Raw genomic sequence first — 15,670 nt, forward strand, 5'->3', positions numbered from 1 at the left:
GTTCCCGGGTCTGTACACCCGCTGTGCCCATTATGAGGGGTTCCCACCATCCCTGTGCTGAGTTCCCGGGTCTGTACACCCGCTGTGCCCATCATGAGGGGTTCCCACCATCCCTGTGCTGAGTTCCCGGGTCTGTACACCCGCTGTGCCCATTATGAGGGGTTCGCACCATCCCTGTGCTGAGTTCCCGGGTCTGTACACCTGCTGTGCCCATTATGAGGGGTTCCCACCATCCCTGTGCTGAGTTCCCGAGTCTGTACACCTGCTGTGCCCATTATGAGATGTTCCCACCATCCCTGTGCTGAGTTCCCGGGTCTGTACACCTGCTGTGCCCATTATGAGATGTTCCCACCATCCCTGTGCTGAGTTCCCGGGTCTGTACCCCCTGCTGTGCCCATTATGAGGAGTTCCCACCATCCCTGTGCTGAGTTCCCGAGTCTGTACACCCGCTGTGCCCATTATGAGATGTTCCCACCATCCCTGTGCTGAGTTCCTGGGTCTGTACACCTGCTGTGCCCATTATGAGGGGTTCCCACATCCCTGTGCTGAGTTCCTGGGTCTGTACACCTGCTGTGCCCATTATGAGGGGTTCCCACATCCCTGTGCTGAGTTCCTGGGTCTGTACACCTGCTGTGCCCATTATGAGGGGTTCCCACCATCCCTGTGCTGAGTTCCTGGGTCTGTACACCTGCTGTGCCCATTATGAGGGGTTCCCACCATCCCTGTGCTGAGTTCCCGGGTCTGTACACCCGCTGTGCCCAATATGAGGGGTTCCCACCATCCCTGTGCTGAGTTCCCGGGTCTGTACACCCGCTGTGCCCATCATGAGGGGTTCCCACCATCCCTGTGCTGAGTTCCCGGGTCTGTACACCCGCTGTGCCCATTATGAGGGGTTCCCACCATCCCTGTGCTGAGTTCCTGGGTCTGTACACCCGCTGTGCCCATCATGAGGGGTTCCCACCATCCCTGTGCTGAGTTCCTGGGTCTGTACACCTGCTGTGCCCATTATGAGGGGTTCGCACCATCCCTGTGCTGAGTTCCCGGGTCTGTACACCTGCTGTGCCCATTATGAGGGGTTCCCACCATCCCTGTGCTGAGTTCCCGGGTCTGTACACCTGCTGTGCCCATTATGAGGGGTTCCCACCATCCCTGTGCTGAGTTCTCAGGTCTGTACACCTGCTGTGCACCTATACCTGCCCACATAATGTACAGCTCTGCCCCCTATAGACGGAGCACTCACCTCTCCCGAGGTGTCCTCGGTATTGGCTCCTCTCCCCTCACTCATCCTCTCCTCCTCTCCTCTCCATACAAATAAATCAAAGTCCACATACAGAAAACTTTCCTAAACTTGCGAGAATTTCGTAATAATAATATAAATAAAGAAGAGGCGATCGATACGGGAAGAGGCGACTGTCTGCCTGGCAACTTCCTCTTCGCTCCACCACAGGCGCCACAGTCACCCGAGAGGGGGGGGAAGGGGCGAGTAGTGTCCTTCCTTTATATGAGTGCTGATCTTCTTCTAAAAATGTTACCCCACTGGCTGCCATGGCCAACCTCCATCTTCTGTACCTTCTACACAGATCAGCAGAGAACCAGGCAATACGAGATGCTCCAGGGTCACTGGGAGACACAGGGTGATCTGGGGTCACTGAGAGACACAGGGTGATCTGGGGTCACTGGGAGAGACAGGGTGATCTGGGGTCACTGGGAGAGACAGGGTGATCTGAGGTCACTGGGAGACACAGGGTGATGTGGGGTCACTGGGAGACACAGGGTGATCTGGGGTCACTGGGAGACACAGGGTGATCTGGGGTCACTGAGAGACACAGGGTGATCTGGGGTCACTGAGAGACACAGGGTGATCTGGGGTCACTGGGAGACACAGGGTGATCTGGGGTCACTGGGAGACACAGGGTGATCTGGGGTCACTGAGAGACACAGGGTGATCTGGGGTCACTGAGAGACACAGGGTGATATGGGGGTCACTGAGAGACACAGGGTGATCTGGGGTCACTGGGAGACACAGGGTGATCTGGGGTCACTGGGAGAAACAGGGTGATCTGGGGTCACTGGGAGACACAGGGTGATCTGAGGTCACTGGGAGATCTGGGGTCACTTGGAGATACAGGGTAATCTGGGGTCACTGAGAGACACAGAGTGATCTGGGGTCACTGGGAGACACAGGGTGATCTGGGGTCACTGAGAGACACAGGGTGATCTGGGGTCACTGAGAGACACAGGGTGATATGGGGTCACTGAGAGACACAGGGTGATCTGGGGTCACTGGGAGACACAGGGTGATCTGGGGTCACTGGGAGAAACAGGGTGATCTGGGGTCACTGAGAGACACAGGGTGATCTGGGGTCACTGGGAGACACAGGGTGATCTGGGGTCACTGGGAGATCTGGGGTCACTTGGAGATACAGGGTAATCTGGGGTCACTGAGAGACACAGAGTGATCTGGGGTCACTGGGAGACACAGGGTGATCTGGGGTCACTGAGAGACACAGGGTGATATGGGGTCACTGAGAGACACAGGGTGATCTGGGGTCACTGGGAGACACAGGGTGATCTGGGGTCACTGAGAGACACAGGGTGATCTGGGGTCACTGGGAGACACAGGGTGATCTTGGGTCACTGGGAGACACAGGGTGATCTGGGGTCACTGAGAAACACAGGGTGATATGGGGTCACTGGGAGACACAGGGTGATCTGGGGTCACTGAGAGACACAGGGTGATCTGGGGTCACTGAGAGACACAGGGTGATCTGGGGTCACTGGGAGACACAGGGTGATCTGGGGTCACTGGGAGACACAGGGTGATCTGGGGTCACTGAGAGACACAGGGTGATATGGGGTCACTGAGAGACACAGGGTGATCTGGGGTCACTGAGAGACACAGGGTGATCTGGGGTCACTGGGAGACACAGGGTGATCTGGGGTCACTGAGAGACACGGGGTGATCTGGGGTCACTGAGAGACACAGGGTGATCTGGGGTCACTGAGAGACACAGGGTGATCTGGGGTCACTGAGAGACACAGGGTGATCTGGGGTCACTGAGAGACACAGGGTGATCTGGGGTCACTGGGAGATCTGGGGTCACTTGGAGACACAGGGTAATCTGGGGTCACTGAGAGACACAGGGTGATCTGGGGTCACTGGGAGACACAGGGTGATCTGAGGTCACTGGGAGACACAGGGTGATCTGGGGTCACTGGGAGACACAGGGTGATCTGGGGTCACTGAAAGACACAGGGTGATCTGGGGTCACTGAGAGACACAGGGTGATCTGGGGTCACTGGGAGAAACAGGGTGATCTGGGGTCACTGGGAGAAACAGGGTGATCTGGGGTCATTGAGAGACACAGGGTGATCTGGGGTCACTGAGAGACACAGGGTGATCTGGGGTCACTGGGAGATCTGGGGTCACTTGGAGACACAGGGTAATCTGGGGTCACTGAGAGACACAGGGTGATCTGGGGTCACTGGGAGATACAGGGTGATCTGGGGTCACTGGGAGACACAGGGTGATCTGGGGTCACTGAGAGACACGGGGTGATCTGGGGTCACTGAAAGACACAGGGTGATCTGGGGTCACTGGGAGAAACAGGGTGATCTGGGGTCACTGAGAGACACAGGGTGATCTGGGGTCACTGCGAGACACAGGGTGATCTGGGATCACTGGGAGATCTGGGGTCACTTGGAGACACAGGGTAATCTGGGGTCACTGAGAGACACAGGGTGATCTGGGGTCACTGGGAGACACAGGGTGATCTGGGGTCACTGGGAGACACATGGTGATCTGGGGTCACTGAGAGACACAGGGTGATCTGGGGTCACTAAGAGACACAGGGTGATATGGGGTCACTGAGAGACACAGGGTGATCTGGGGTCACTGGGAGACACAGGGTGATCTGGGGTCACTGGGAGACACAGGGTGATCTGGGGTCACTGGGAGACACAGGGTGATCTGGGGTCACTGAGAGACACAGGGTGATCTGGGGTCACTGAGAGAGACACAGGGTGATCTGGGGTCACTGGGAGAAACGGGGTGATCTGGGGTCACTGAGAGACACAGGGTGATCTGGGGTCACTGGGAGATCTGGGGTCACTTGGAGACACAGGGTAATCTGGGGTCACTGGGAGACACAGGGTGATCTGGGGTCACTGGAAGACACAGGGTGATCTGGGGTCACTGAGAGACACATGGTGATCTGGGGTCACTGGGAGACACAGGGTGATCTGGGGTCACTAAGAGACACAGGGTGATATGGGGTCACTGAGAGACACAGGGTGATCTGGGGTCACTGGGAGACACAGGGTGATCTGGGGTCACTGGGAGACACAGGGTGATCTGGGGTCACTGGGAGACACAGGGTGATCTGGGGTCACTGAGAGACACGGGGTGATCTGGGGTCACTGAGAGAGACACAGGGTGATCTGGGGTCACTGGGAGAAACGGGGTGATCTGGGGTCACTGAGAGACACAGGGTGATCTGGGGTCACTGGGAGATCTGGGGTCACTTGGAGACACAGGGTAATCTGGGGTCACTGGGAGACACAGGGTGATCTGGGGTCACTGGAAGACACAGGGTGATCTGGGGTCACTGAGAGACACATGGTGATCTGGGGTCACTGGGAGACACAGGGTGATCTGGGGTCACTGAGAGACACAGGGTGATCTGGGGTCACTGGGAGACACAGGGTGATCTGGGGTCACTGGGAGACACAGGGTGATCTGGGGTCACTGAGAGACACAGGGTGATCTGGGGTCACTGGGAGACACAGGGTGATCTGGGAGACACAGCGTGATCTGGGAAACACAGGGTGATCTGGGATCACCTTGTGTCTCCCATTGACCCTAGATAATCTGTGCTCTGGGGTCACAGGGTGCTCTGGGTTAACTGAGGATCACATGGTGCTCTGTGGTTACTGAGGGTCTAAGGGTGCTTTAGGGCCACTGGAAATCTCAGGGTGCTCTGGAGTCACTGGGAGTCTTGGGGTTACTGAAGGTCTCTGGGTACTCTTGGGTTATTGAGGGTCTCAGGGTGCTCTGGGGTTCTCTGAGGATCTCAGGGTGCATTAGGGTCATTGGGAATCTCAGGATGCTCTGGGGTCACTGAAGGTCTAAGGGTGCTTTGGGTTCACTGGGAATCTCAGGGTGCTCTGGAGTCAATGGGAGTCTTGGGGTGCTCTGGGTTTACTGAGGGTCTCAGGGTACTCCTGGGTCATTGAGGGTCTCAGGGTGCTCTGAGGATCTCAGAGTGCTTTAGGGTCATAGGGAATCTCAGGGTGCTCTGGAGTCACAGGTTGTCCTGGGGTAACTGAGGATCACATGGTGCTCTGTGATCACTGATGGTCCCAGAATGCTCTGGGGTCACTTAGGGTCTAAGGGTGCTTTAGGGCCACTGGAAATTTCAGGGTGCTCAGCTTAATCACAGCAACTCAAACATGGAGTCGTGTATTGCTTGCAATTTCAAGCTGCGCCAATCAGGAGAGCTGCTTCCTCATTTGCCGCTCACCAGAGAGGAGACCCAATACTATCGGCCAGGAGTTGAGGGTGACATTTGGGATCTCCTCCACCCAAGATCCAGAGCTTGAGAAGACCATTCCATTATTTCTGCTGCTGAGCAAAAGATGCTACAATACCTTCTCAGGATCCCGCAGACAAAGTGCCAGAGCTGGTGTGGTGGTCCTGCAGCAGTAAGCGATAGCATGAAAACCTGCTACTCTACGGGAAGTGGCCCCGTAATTTTTCCACTGTTATTTTTTTGTCTCCTGAGTGTGCAAAACTGCATGAGATAGCTGAGAATCGTGGTTGTTCACATTCCTCTATTTGACACCAAGATAGATAGTGCCCACCTCATTTCCTGGCTGGAGGACGCCTGTCATCATCTAGGTCACAGGTGTCAAACACAAGGCCCGCGGGCCGAATCCGGCCCTCCAGGCCATTTCATGTGGCCCTCGCTCCAGCCGCCCTCTGGTCCTCCTCCAGACCCTGTACTTTCTGCTTTCAAGCAATGTATCCATCTTCTTCCCAGCAGCGAGGGGGTGCACTGTGATGTAAGGGAGGGTGAGGGACTCAACTTTTGATGGTGGGGTGGCTCTTGACATCTAATGTAAGAGGAGGGGATGCGCTGGACATCTAATCTTACAGATACAACCGGCCCTTTTGAGGGAAATCATAATGTTGATGCGGCCCACGATGAAATTAAGTTTGACACCCCTGATCTAGGTCATGGTTGCTCAACCTGTGGCCCTCCTGCTGTTGCAGAACTACAAGTCCCATCATGCCTCTGCCTTTGGGAGTCATGCTTGTGCCTGTCAGCCTTGCAAAGCCTCATGGGACTTGTAGTTCTGCAACAGCTGGGGGGGCACAGGTTGAGCACCCATGATCTAGGTCTTTCCTGCCCAGCCTGAATGTCCCTGCCCCCCCCCCCCTCCTTTTCTTCATTGGATTTCAGTTACAGAGTCTTAGCATCACATGTGGGCGTTACCTAGAGAAGTGCGCATGCAAATACAGCCTGCCTTGGAATACCCACTGCTCCAGACTGACACCCACTCATCAAGTCATTTTATTTGCATAACCCCTCCCACTGCTTGCCTCAGGACTGAGAGGGGTAGCTATACCGCCGGCCCTCCTGTAGTGGACCCAGGCCCCATCCGTTCAAAAGGGGGGAATGAGCACCTGCCAAGCAGGAGGGCTGGCTGTACTGTCTTATGGCTGACAATTGTGACTCTGCATTGCATAGAGAAGCACAGAGATACATCGATGACATCACTGGGTATAAAAAAAAAAAAAGTATGTAAAGCAAATGGCAAGATTTTATATAAAAAAAGCAAAGAATGAGGCACAGCACAGGGCCCGGGACTGATGAGTCACATGAATCTTTATTTGGCATGTTTTGGGTTTTCATTACATCCCCCCACCCTTCCACCCCACAATGAAAGGTCCTATCATGGCCCTGTTTTTCCTGGCTCAAATCTGCTGAGTTTTGACACAGTAGTTAAAATGTGAAATGTCTACGCATGTTCCTGGCAGCCAGAACGGAAACAGCGAGCCTTCCCCCCAGGAATTCGGGCAGTATTCGATAAAATGATAATGGTACTTGGTGGAGTTCTCCTTTAACACACAGCATTTCTGGATAACGTGCTCTAATGTGATGAGGGAATCTGACGTTGGGGGGGGTCACACGGTATAATGGGTGTATATGGACTTCCTGCAGGCGGTGACGTTGCACGGCGAAAGGCATTAAAGCGCAGCGTTGGTGAATTGGCGGCTCAGGGACACTTCCGCTCCACGCACTGCTTGCCTCCCTCCTCGTATTCCTGCTTGGAGATCCACATCTGCTGGAAGGTGCCCTGCCGAGAGAGACACACACACAATGCTCTGAAGGACGACAGACAATGCCAAAAATACTTCTAAGATATTTATAGGTAGATGTAGACCATTGCATATGTATGATTACATATTCTCATATCTAGCCAGCAGGTGGCACTCTTGGCTCCTTTTTGCATGCTCCTGGGCTCTCTTTGCTCCAGTGTTGTTTATGGAACCCAATTCTTCCAATACCTCTACTACAGTGATGGTAAACCTTGGCACCCCAGATGTTTTGGAACTACATTTCCCATGATGCTTACGTACTCTGCAGTGATGTTGAGCATCATGGGAAATGTAGTTCCAAAACATCTGGGGTGCCAAGGTTCACCATCACAGCTCTAGAATCTGCACCTGTACATCCAGGGGCTTGGTCCTTCCTGTCCACATGCCTTATGTGCCCTGGAAGATGGCCTTTTAGCTATGGCTGGTGGTGCCTGTAAGCATGCATGCAATGTGTTGAGGAGTATGAGAATTGGCCCTTGTGTGTTGCTGAGCACCCCTGACCCTGGGTGTGTCCACAGGGCTAAAAGGGAATTTAAACTCTGTCCCTTAGGGTGATCGAGGCTGCGACTTATAGCCAGTGACCTTATTTGTGAGATCGCTAACCTCTGTCTGGCTTGTTACTGACCTGTACCATCTAACTCTGCCTGCCCTAATTGCCCACTCTGCTCATTCCGGTTTTATTGCCTGACGCCTGCCTTAATCTTTGTCTGCACTCTGACTATTCTTGCCAGCAGCCTGCCTCAACCTCTGCCTGAACTCTGAACACTCCCTCCTGCTGCACTCCTTAACCTCTGCCTGAACTCTGAACACTTCCTCCTGATGCCTGCCTCAACCTCTGCCTGGTCTTTGAATACCCCTTCCTGCTGCTTGCCTTGACCTCTGCCTGGACTCTGAACACTCCCTCCTGCTGCCTGCCTCAACCTCTGCCTGAACTCTGAACACTCCCTCCTGATGCCTGCCCCAACCTCTGCCTGAACTCTGAACACTTCCTCCTGATGCCTGCCTCAACCTCTGCCTGGTCTTTGAATACCCCTTCCTGCTGCCTGCCTCAAACTCTGCCTGAACTCTGAAAACTCCCTCCTGCTGCCTGCCTCAACCTTTGCCTGAACTTTGAATACTCCCTCCTGCTGCCTGCCTCAACCTTTGCCTGAACTCTGAATACTCCCTCCTGCTGGCTGCCTCAACCTTTGCCTGAACTCTGAATACTCCCTCCTGATGCCTGCCTCAACCTTTGCCTGAACTCTGAATACTCCCTCCTGATGCCTGCCTCAACTTCTGCCTGGTCTTTGAATACTCCTTCCTGCTGCCTGCCTCAATCTCTGCCTCGACTCTCAATACTCCTTCCTGCTGCCTGCCTTAACCACTGCCTGAACTCTGAACACTCCCTCCTGCTGCACTCCTTAACCTCTGCCTGAACTCTGAACACTTCCTCCTGATGCCTGCCTCAACCTCTGCCTGGTCTTTGAATACCCCTTCCTGCTGCTTGCCTTGACCTCTGCCTGGACTCTGAACACTCCCTCCTGCTGCCTGCCTCAACCTCTGCCTGAACTCTGAACACTCCCTCCTGATGCCTGCCCCAACCTCTGCCTGAACTCTGAACACTTCCTCCTGATGCCTGCCTCAACCTCTGCCTGGTCTTTGAATACCCCTTCCTGCTGCCTGCCTCAAACTCTGCCTGAACTCTGAAAACTCCCTCCTGCTGCCTGCCTCAACCTTTGCCTGAACTTTGAATACTCCCTCCTGCTGCCTGCCTCAACCTTTGCCTGAACTCTGAATACTCCCTCCTGCTGGCTGCCTCAACCTTTGCCTGAACTCTGAATACTCCCTCCTGATGCCTGCCTCAACCTTTGCCTGAACTCTGAATACTCCCTCCTGATGCCTGCCTCAACTTCTGCCTGGTCTTTGAATACTCCTTCCTGCTGCCTGCCTCAATCTCTGCCTCGACTCTCAATACTCCTTCCTGCTGCCTGCCTTAACCACTGCCTGAACTCTGAACACTCCCTCCTGCTGCACTCCTTAACCTCTGCCTGAACTCTGAACACTTCCTCCTGATGCCTGCCTCAACCTCTGCCTGGTCTTTGAATACCCCTTCCTGCTGCTTGCCTTGACCTCTGCCTGGACTCTGAACACTCCCTCCTGCTGCCTGCCTCAACCTCTGCCTGAACTCTGAACACTCCCTCCTGATGCCTGCCCCAACCTCTGCCTGAACTCTGAACACTTCCTCCTGATGCCTGCCTCAACCTCTGCCTGGTCTTTGAATACCCCTTCCTGCTGCCTGCCTCAAACTCTGCCTGAACTCTGAAAACTCCCTCCTGCTGCCTGCCTCAACCTTTGCCTGAACTTTGAATACTCCCTCCTGCTGCCTGCCTCAACCTTTGCCTGAACTCTGAATACTCCCTCCTGCTGGCTGCCTCAACCTTTGCCTGAACTCTGAATACTCCCTCCTGATGCCTGCCTCAACCTTTGCCTGAACTCTGAATACTCCCTCCTGATGCCTGCCTCAACTTCTGCCTGGTCTTTGAATACTCCTTCCTGCTGCCTGCCTCAACCTCTGCCTCGACTCTCAATACTCCTTCCTGCTGCCTGCCTTAACCACTGCCTTGACTCTGAATACTCCTTCCTGCTGCCTGCCTCGACCTCTGCCAGGACTCTGAATACTTCTTCCTGCTGCCTGCCTCAACCTCTGCTTGAATTCTGATTAATTCTTCCTGCTGCCTTCCTCAACCTCTGCCTGGACTCTGAATACTCCTTCCTGCAGCCTGCCTCAACCTCTGCCTGGAACTGAATACTGCTTCCTGCTGCCTGCCTTGACCTTTGCCCGGACTCTGAATACTTCTTCCTGTTGCCTGCCTCAACCTCTACCTGGGCACTAACTACTCTTGCCTGCCACCTGCCCTGACCTCAGTCTCGACATTGACTACTCCTCCTTTCCACCTAACTCTACCTCTGCCTGGACCCTGACTAATTTTTCCCACTGCCTGCTTTGACCTCTGCCTGGCTTATTTTGCATTCCACCTGCCTCATCCACTGCCTAGACACTGACCACCCTTCCTGACAGCTATCTCAACCTCTCCCTGAACACTGACTTCTCTTGCCTGTCTCAACTTCTACCTGGACATTGACTATTCTTGCCTGCCACTTACCTTGACCTCAGTCCCAACATGCTTGCCATCTGGCCCTACCTTGGCCTGGATCCTGACTATTCTTGTCTGCCGCCTGACTTGACCTTTGCCTGGACTCTGGCTTCTCTTGCTGTTAACCTGTCTTAACCTCTACCTAGACACGAACTACTCTTGCGTGCCTCCTGCCTAGACCTAGACACTGGCTACTCTTCCTTCCACCTGTGCCAACCTCTGTCTGGGCACTGACCACTCTTGCTTGCCACCTGATTTACCTCTGTCTGGATAACTCTTACCTGCCACCTGCCCCAAGCTGTGTCTGGACACTGACCACTCTTCCTGCCAACTGTCTCAAGCTCTGCTTGGCCACTGACCACTCTTGCCTGTTTCAGCCTCTGTCTGGACACTGACTACTCTTGCCTGCCTCAACCTCTGTCTGGACACTGACTACTCTTGCCTGCCTCAACCTCTGTCTGGACACTGACTACTCTTGCCTGCCTCAACCTCTGTCTGGACATGGCCTACTCTTGCCTGCCTCAATCTCTGTCTGGACACTGACTACTCTTGCCTGCCTCACCCTGTGTCTGGACACTGACTACACTTGCTCACCTCAACCTCTTCCTAGACACTGACTACTCTTGCCTGCTTCACCCTGTGTCTGGACACAGACTACTCTTGCCTACCTCAACCTCTGCCCAGACACTGACTTCTCTTGCTTGCCACCTCCACTGACCTCAACCTTGACTAATTATACTGCTGTTTACCCATCTCTGCAAGTAATCCCTCTGTCTGGACACTGACTACTCTTGCCTGCCTCAACTTCTGCTCAGACACTGACTACTCTTGTCTGCCTCAACCTCTGTCTGGACACCGACTACTCTTCCCTGTCTCAGCTGCTGTCTGGACACTGACTACTCTTGCCTGCCTCAACCTCTGCCCAGACACTGACTACTCTTGCCTGCCACCTGCCTTGACCTCAACCTTGACTAATTATACTGCTGTTTATTGTTGCCTGCCTCAACCTCTGTCTGGACACTGACTACTCTTGCCTGCCTCAACCTCTGTCTGGACACTGACTACTTTTCCTGACTCAACCTCCATCCAGACACTGACTACTCTTGCCTGCCACCTGCCTTGACCTCAACCTTGACTAATTATACTGCTGTTTACTCATCTCTGCAAGTGATCCCTTTGGTGGGGCAATTCTGAGAGTGGCAACCTGATGATATAACACATCAAAACAGCCCGGGGGGGGGGGGGCACTAGGGTTACCAGCCAATCACTCCTTGCAGGGTGCTCTGGTGAAGACCAAGGTGCCACTTATACTCCACACTTCAGGTGAGCCTGCATCACCGGCCAGGGTGTCATTGCACCAAAAGCTCAATAATAATCATTTATCAATGACTCAAAGGGAAAAAAAATCTTAAAATCTGAAAGCTGAACTCTAGGCAGATATAAAATACATAAATGAATATAGTTATAAATATATCATAACTGTCTAATATAAAAAAAATGTCAGCCTTCTGATCAGGAATGATCATGAAGAGGGTAAGGATGGACTTTGCATACCAGAGAGGCGAGTATGGAGCCTCCGATCCAAGAGCTGAAGCGACGTTCGATGGAGCTGTTGCTGGCGATAAGCTTGAGGCGCATGCTCTGCGGAAGAGGAGAAAGACCCTGTGAGAAGCTCACAGTGTGCGGCGAAATCAGAGCAAGTCATTTCGGTTCAAGGAGAGGAACAACTAGGCAAGACTGGAATCCCAGAGCTTTATTTATCCATAAATACACTGTAACAACATTGCTACATTGTATTTCCTTGTAGTCAGGGCCGGGCTGGGACAAAAATTTGGCCCTGGACTTCATCCAGACCGACCCACTTTAACCACTTCCATACAGGGCACTTATACACCTTCCCGCCCAGACCAATTTTTAGCTTTCAGCGCTGTTGCACTTTAAATTACAATTGCGCGGTCGTGCTACACTATACCCAAACTAAATTTTTATCATTTTGTTTCCACAAATAGAGCTTTCTTTTGGTGGTATTTGATCACCTCTGGGATTTTTATTTTTCTGCAAAAAAAGTAAAAAAATTACTGAAAATTTAGAAAAAAAAAAATTTTTGTTTCCGTTATAAAACATTGTAAATAAGTACGTTTTCTCCTTCACTAATGGGCACTGATGGTACTGCACTGACTGGCACTGATAAGGTGGCACTGATGGGCACCGATGAGGTGACACTGATGTGGTGGCATTGACGATGGGCACCAATATGCGGCACTGATGGGCGGCACGGATGGGCAACACGGATAGGTGGCACAGATGGGCACAGATAGGCGGCACGGATGGGCAGGGATAGGCGGCACGGATGGGCAGGGATAGGCGGCACGGATGGGCAGGGATAGGTGGCACGGATGGGCAGGGATAGGCGGCACGGATGGGCAGGGATAGGCAACACGTATGGGCACTGATAGGCGGCATGGATGGGCACTGATAGGCAGCATGGATGGGCACTGATAGGCGGCATGGATGGGCATAGATGGGCACTAACTAATGTGTTGTACTAATGGATGCCAATCAGTGCCAAACAATGCCTGCCAATCAGTGATGCCCATTGTGGGCACTGATTGGCATCCATTGTGGCACTGATTGGCATCCATTATGTGTCATCCCTGGTGGTCTAGGGTGGCATACCTTTGATTTAAATCCCTGGTGATCTAGTGGAATCCCTGGTGGTCCAGTGGGCATCCCTGGTGGTCCAGTGGGCATCCTCAGGGGGGGCTGTGCTGATAATCGATCAGCACACACCCCCTACCCTGTCAGAGGAGCAGACGATCGGCTCTCTTCTACTCGCGATTACCGGCTTTTCCTGTTTACATCGTGATAAGCCGTGATTGGACATGGCTGATCACGTGGTAAAGTGTCTTCGTGAGAGACTCTTTACCTAGATCGGTGTTGCAGGGTTTCAGACTGACACCCTGCAACAACGATCGCCGCGATGCGCGCCCCCGGGGGCGCGCAGCGGCTCAGAATCCTGAGGACGTCATATGACGTCCAGTCAGGATTCTACAACCACTTTGCCGCCGTCAATCTGTCATTGGCGGGCGGCAAGTGGTTAATTTTGCAAACACAAGTGAAGCGGGAGGGCCAACGACATGCAGTGAGGTCATGGACAGTGCGGATGACAGGTCTCTCCTATACCGACCGACCAGACAAACCTGCCCCCCCCCCCCCCAGCCAGCCAACCCGATGGCCACCCAAGCCCCCCCCCCCCCCCATTCACTGGCCATTAGCCGTTCTACATTTTTTCTCTTATAGGCAGTACAGCGGTGCTCAAATTAATGTGCTGCGCAGCCGATACTTTAACAGGCTGTCACCAAAACCGGCCCGCTGAGCCATCGGCCCACCGGGAAACTCCCTGTAGTCCTTATGGCCAGAAAATGCCTGCTTGTAGTACTGATGACCGATCAAAGGCTTGTTCCTTCATCCACACACAACGTTATTTTCAAATAGTTTCAATAGTCTTTCTTCTTCTCTTAGCTTTTTATATTCATTTTTAACCACTTAACCACCAGCCGCCGTCTACAAACGGCGGCAAGGTGGTTGCTTAACTGGGGGTCGCCGTTCTGAAACGGCGCCCACCAGAAGCAGTAATGCGCGCCGCCTCGGGCGCGCACACAGAAAATTCTGTGCGCGCCGGGTCTATGAGACCCGGCGCTACACAGATCACGGTAACTGACCGGCAACGGCGGTCTTTTACCATGTGATCGCGCCGTCCAATGACGGCGCGATCACAGGTAAACAAACCGGCGTCATTTGATGACGCCGGTTCCTCCCTCCTCTCGCTGTACCGATCGGTACAGTGTGAGAGGAGAGCGCGGATGGCAGCAGCAGTGTGGGATGGATCTGTGACTATTGCAGTCACAGATCCATCCATCCCTGCTCAGCCATCCCTGCATTAACCCCTGCAATACTCTTCCTTCCCTGTGCAATACTCTGCATTAACCCCCTGCAATACTCTTCCTTCCTTGTGCAATACTCTGCATTAACCCCTGCAATACTCTGCCTTCCCTGCGCAATACTCTGCAATGCTCTGCCTTCCCTGCGCAATTACTCTGCAATACCCCCTGCGCAATACTCTGCAATACCCCCGCGCAATACTCTGCAAAACCCCCGCGCAATACTCTGCAAAACACCCGCGCAATACTCTGCAAAACACCCGCGCAATACTCTGCAAAACACCCGCGCAATACTCTGCAAAACACCCGCGCAATACTCTGCAAAACCCCCGCGCAATACTCTGCAAAACCCCCGCGCAATACTCTGCAATACCCCCGCGCAATACTCTGCAATACCCCCGCGCAATACTCTGCAATACCCCCGCGCAATACTCTGCAATACCCCCGCTCAATACACTGCAATACCCCCGCACCAATACTCTGCAATACCCCCGCGCAATACTCTGCAATACCCCCGCGCAATACTCTGCAGTACCCCTTGCGCAATACTCTGCAGTACCCCCGCGCAATACTCTGCAATACCCCCGCGCAATACTCTGCAATACCCCCGCGCAATACTCTGCAATACCCCCGCGCAATACTCTGCAATACCCCCGCGCAATACTCTGCAGTACCCCCTGCCAGTACTCTGCAGTACCCCTTGCGCAATACTCTGCAGTACCCCCGCACAATACTCTGCAATACCCCCCGTGCAATACTCTGCAATACCCCCGCACAATACTCTGCAATACCCCCCGCACAATACTCTGCAATACCCCACGCACAATACTCTGCAATACCCCCGCACCATACTCTGCAATACCCCCCACACAATACTCTGCAATACCCCCCGCACAATACTCTGCAATACCCCCCGCACAATACTCTGCAATACCCCCCACACAATACTCTGCAATACCCCCCGCACAATACTCTGCAATACCCCCCGCACAATACTCTGCAATACCCCCCACACCATACTCTGCAATACCCCCCACACCATACTCTGCAATACCCCCCACACAATACTCTGCAATACCCCCCACACAATACTCTGCAATACCCCCGCACCAATACTCTGCAATACCCCCGCACCAATACTCTGCAATACCCCCGCACCATACTCTGCAATACCCCCGCACCAATACTCTGCAATACCCCAACACCAATAC

General features: G+C 53.6%; 2 protein-coding genes across 3 annotated transcripts in view; both read right to left on the reverse strand.

Annotated features, from left to right (window-relative positions):
- The window catches only part of TFR2 (transferrin receptor 2), a gene marked incomplete in the record, with an annotated part of 102,313 nt that extends 100,981 nt beyond the window's left edge, over window positions 1-1,332 (reverse strand). The window contains 1 exon segment of the mRNA XM_040347026.1: window positions 1,241-1,332. Within this exon segment, the coding sequence (XP_040202960.1) occupies window positions 1,241-1,285 (45 nt within the window).
- Window positions 1,333-6,870: 5,538 nt separating this feature from the next.
- ACTL6B (actin like 6B) overlaps window positions 6,871-15,670 on the reverse strand; it is a 37,526-nt gene continuing 28,726 nt past the window's right edge. For both annotated transcript variants that reach the window (XM_040347027.1, XM_040347028.1), the window contains exons 13-14: window positions 12,073-12,159; window positions 6,871-7,362 (exon numbers count right to left, since the gene is read on the reverse strand). In XM_040347027.1, coding sequence (XP_040202961.1) covers window positions 7,282-7,362; window positions 12,073-12,159 — 168 coding nt within the window. In that variant the 3' untranslated portion in view covers window positions 6,871-7,281. The remainder of the gene's footprint in view (window positions 7,363-12,072; window positions 12,160-15,670) is intronic.

The sequence above is a fragment of the Rana temporaria genome, chromosome 3 (genome assembly GCF_905171775.1).
Source record: "Rana temporaria chromosome 3, aRanTem1.1, whole genome shotgun sequence".
NCBI classification, from domain to species: Eukaryota; Metazoa; Chordata; class Amphibia; order Anura; family Ranidae; genus Rana; species Rana temporaria.